The 2,991-nt window shown below is 54.9% G+C and overlaps 1 protein-coding gene across 1 annotated transcript in view; it reads right to left on the reverse strand.

Moving 5' to 3' along the window:
• The window catches only part of THPO (thrombopoietin), a 6,374-nt gene extending 4,855 nt beyond the window's left edge, over window positions 1-1,519 (reverse strand). Inside the window, exons 1-2 of the mRNA XM_011945862.1 lie at window positions 1,245-1,519; window positions 820-856 (exon numbers count right to left, since the gene is read on the reverse strand). Of these exons, the coding sequence (XP_011801252.1) occupies window positions 820-856; window positions 1,245-1,519 (312 nt within the window). The remainder of the gene's footprint in view (window positions 1-819; window positions 857-1,244) is intronic.
• Between the last annotated feature and the right edge of the window lie 1,472 nt (window positions 1,520-2,991).

Consider the following 2,991-nt stretch of genomic DNA (forward strand, 5'->3'; position numbering starts at 1 on the left):
AAAACTCCATCTCAAAAAAAAAAAAAAAAAAAGAAAGAAAAAGAAAAGAAAAAAAGAAAGCATATGGTGTCTCCTTTTTGTCAGGCCTCCTCAGTGAATCTGACATGGATTTGGTGCCGCCTACCCCTGCTGAGAACAGCAGGACATGGTATGTATACACACATATCTTAATTGGCCTTAAATTCTGAGCAACCTTGGTTGTTAGGTCAGAGAAAATCTGGGATAGGGATAGAGAAGGAAAGTATGGTGGCTTCAGCCTGGAGAAGAGAGTGGAAAATGGGATGCAGGGCCTGGGTGAGGAATTGGCAGACATGCACAATATGTTGAGGGGTAACTTTTGCAGTGGGGAGTGGGGCTGGGGCGGGACAAACTGCACAAAGCTGTAACTGGGACCACTTAGAGGTCAGGATTAAAGGGCAGTATGGGAGAAATTAACCTCTATTCTTTCCCTATGTACCCCCACACATAAAGCCTCTGGAGCTTTTCTTTGGACTCCAAGTCCTGAAATACTCCATTATCTGAGGTCAAGAGATGGGCTAACAGTCCTGGGACTTCCTTCCTGAGACCAGCTACCCAGGAAGGGGCACCTGCTGGGTGATGCCCACCTTAGGGGCTTACTTGCCTTAGGTGCCCACTAACATATCTGTCTCATAGCTCACTGCCTCCCTGCCCCCTTGGCAGAACCCCTTTCGGTTCCTTCACAGGACCCCCCACATGGCTTCCTCCTCCTTTCACAAGTTGTGCAAAGAGGCTTGCACCTGATTCAATATTGGGATTTCCTGTAGGTCTGTCAACATGCGTGGGCCCTCCTCCCATTACCTTCTCCTTGCGCCCTGGCTCGCCTAGCCCAGCTTCCCTAGCGCCAGATTCAGAACCTTAAGCTAACAAGGAATGACCAGCTAAGAATGGGGATTGGGGATGTGTCCATCTTAGTACTGTGTTCGCTAAGCCCCGAAGTGCAGCTCCCTCTCTTATTTTCTCCCTGGGCTCATGTACCCTTTCCTTAGGGCCAGCCAGGGCTGTGCTGTATTCCACCAAGTAAGTGATCAGTCCCTCAGAAACCAGCACCCCACCCCCTACCCCTGCTCTGCCCTGCTCCTCCCATTCTGGGAAGGCTACACTCTTCTCGACAAAGGTCAGTGCCTGTAGGTTCCAGTTTGCCTGCTCCTCCCCCAGCTGGGAGACCATTTCTCTTTGCTGTCCTTTATACCCTCACATAACCCCACACCCTGCTGGCCACTCACCGGGTGGAGAAGGGCTCCAGGTCCCAAGTGCACAGCAGGCAGCCCTCTGGGGAGCAGATGAGTAGGAAGACATGTGGCTGTGGGGCAAAGCCCCTCCACAGCAGCAGGTCACACGCCTGCCTGGGCCACTTCTGCCCAATCAGAGGAGGGAACCACCAGACACTGGCAAAGGCCCCCGGAAGTGACGCCTTCTCTTCCCTGGAGCCCCTGCCTGGACCAGGGTCCACTCCTCCACCCACACACACCATGGAGAAGACTTGGATAGGGGGATTCATCTTTTCCTGGACATGGGCAACCTGGGACCTGGAGGGGGACAGGAGCAGAGGTTTTTTTCCAGGAGGAATCTGGCAGGACATTTGTGTCACTGGGGAAGAAGCCCAGAGGTCTTGTTTTAGATTGGTGGTGTTTTCACTTCCTGGCTATCCAAATTTCTTTTCCCTGGACATCACACCTGCTGCTGAAATCCAACAGGACACTTGCTTTCCTGTTTTTCTTTCTATAACCCCCTAGGGAGTCCTGTCTTGTTATTCCCCTTTTCGAAGTGGGATACGGATATTGCCCACATGACAGAAATCTCCTGTTATGGGCTGGTGTTATGGGGAAAGGGTTTAGACCGGTTGAGAGGACTGTCAGGTGCGGGGCACTGTATGTGCATGCATGCACCGGGTTAAGCCTGGGCTTAGGTGCTGGTCTGCTGGGGTCTAGTGACTTGGAGGGCTACACACACACAGCTCTCTGTGCATGGGGCCCTCCTTTGCTTATTCTGTCTCCCTCTTCCATCTCCTACCGTTCCACATGTGACAAGAGGAATAACCAGCCCCATGTGTCCCTGTCTTAGGAAAGACAGCTGCTGGACCTCCCCCGCAAATACCTCCCTGCTGGCCCCCCTTTTCCTTTGGCCCTGGCTCTAGCTCCTTTGCTTTCTTCCCAGTCCCAGTCTCCCCACAGTCTCTGTCCTCAGGGGCGTCCCGGCCTGACCTTGTTCCCATCATCCCCCTGTCCCCTAGAACTTCCTCAGGCTCTCTCCTGTTCCTCCTCCCCAAGGATGGGCATGTCTGCTGAGAAGTGTGGCCTAGATCCTGGAATTTTCCCGACCAGCCAGAGGAGATGTCTCCCAAGATTAGGAAGGAGGGTGGTGGGATAGCTGGGAGGATAGTGGGTGTGTGTGGGTGGGAGAGACAGGGAGGCAGGCATGACCATGGAACCAAGAGAAAGGAGGCTGGGAGTGGGTTGGAGAGGCAGAGGGTCCCTTGGGTGAAGGAAGGGGGTGAAGAAGCAAGAGGGGATGGTCGAATGGGCCTGAGGATAAGTTACAATGAAAGAGAGACACTGTCATTCCACAGAAAGGGGAATGCTGCCAGTTTCTGGCTAGGTCCCCGTCCTGGGTAACACAAGAATGAGGAGCGACCTCAGAGAGGAGGTAGGGAGGTAGGCTAGGCAGTGAGAGAGGGTGGTGAGGGTTTGAGGGGCACTGTGGGCCAGGCAGGGGGAGATCGGCTGATGGGCCTTTCCTGTACGTTGTCATATTTAAAGACAAGTCTTCATCCTTCGCGGAACCGGGTCCTGCTCACTGAGCGGTCCAGGCCTCAGGCCTAGCCTCTGCCCCTCCCTGGCCTGAGGCTCCCCTCCTGGGCTGGACACCGACCTCCTGGTCCAGCCGCCCTGTGGCCGCCAGCAGCGGGGGGCTCCGGGCCCGCCTCTCCTCCCCCTCTTCGCGCCCCCTGGTCCCTCCCCTCCCCCTCCCCCG

The sequence above is a fragment of the Colobus angolensis genome, unplaced genomic scaffold (genome assembly GCF_000951035.1).
Source record: "Colobus angolensis palliatus isolate OR3802 unplaced genomic scaffold, Cang.pa_1.0 Scaffold245, whole genome shotgun sequence".
NCBI classification, from domain to species: Eukaryota; Metazoa; Chordata; class Mammalia; order Primates; family Cercopithecidae; genus Colobus; species Colobus angolensis.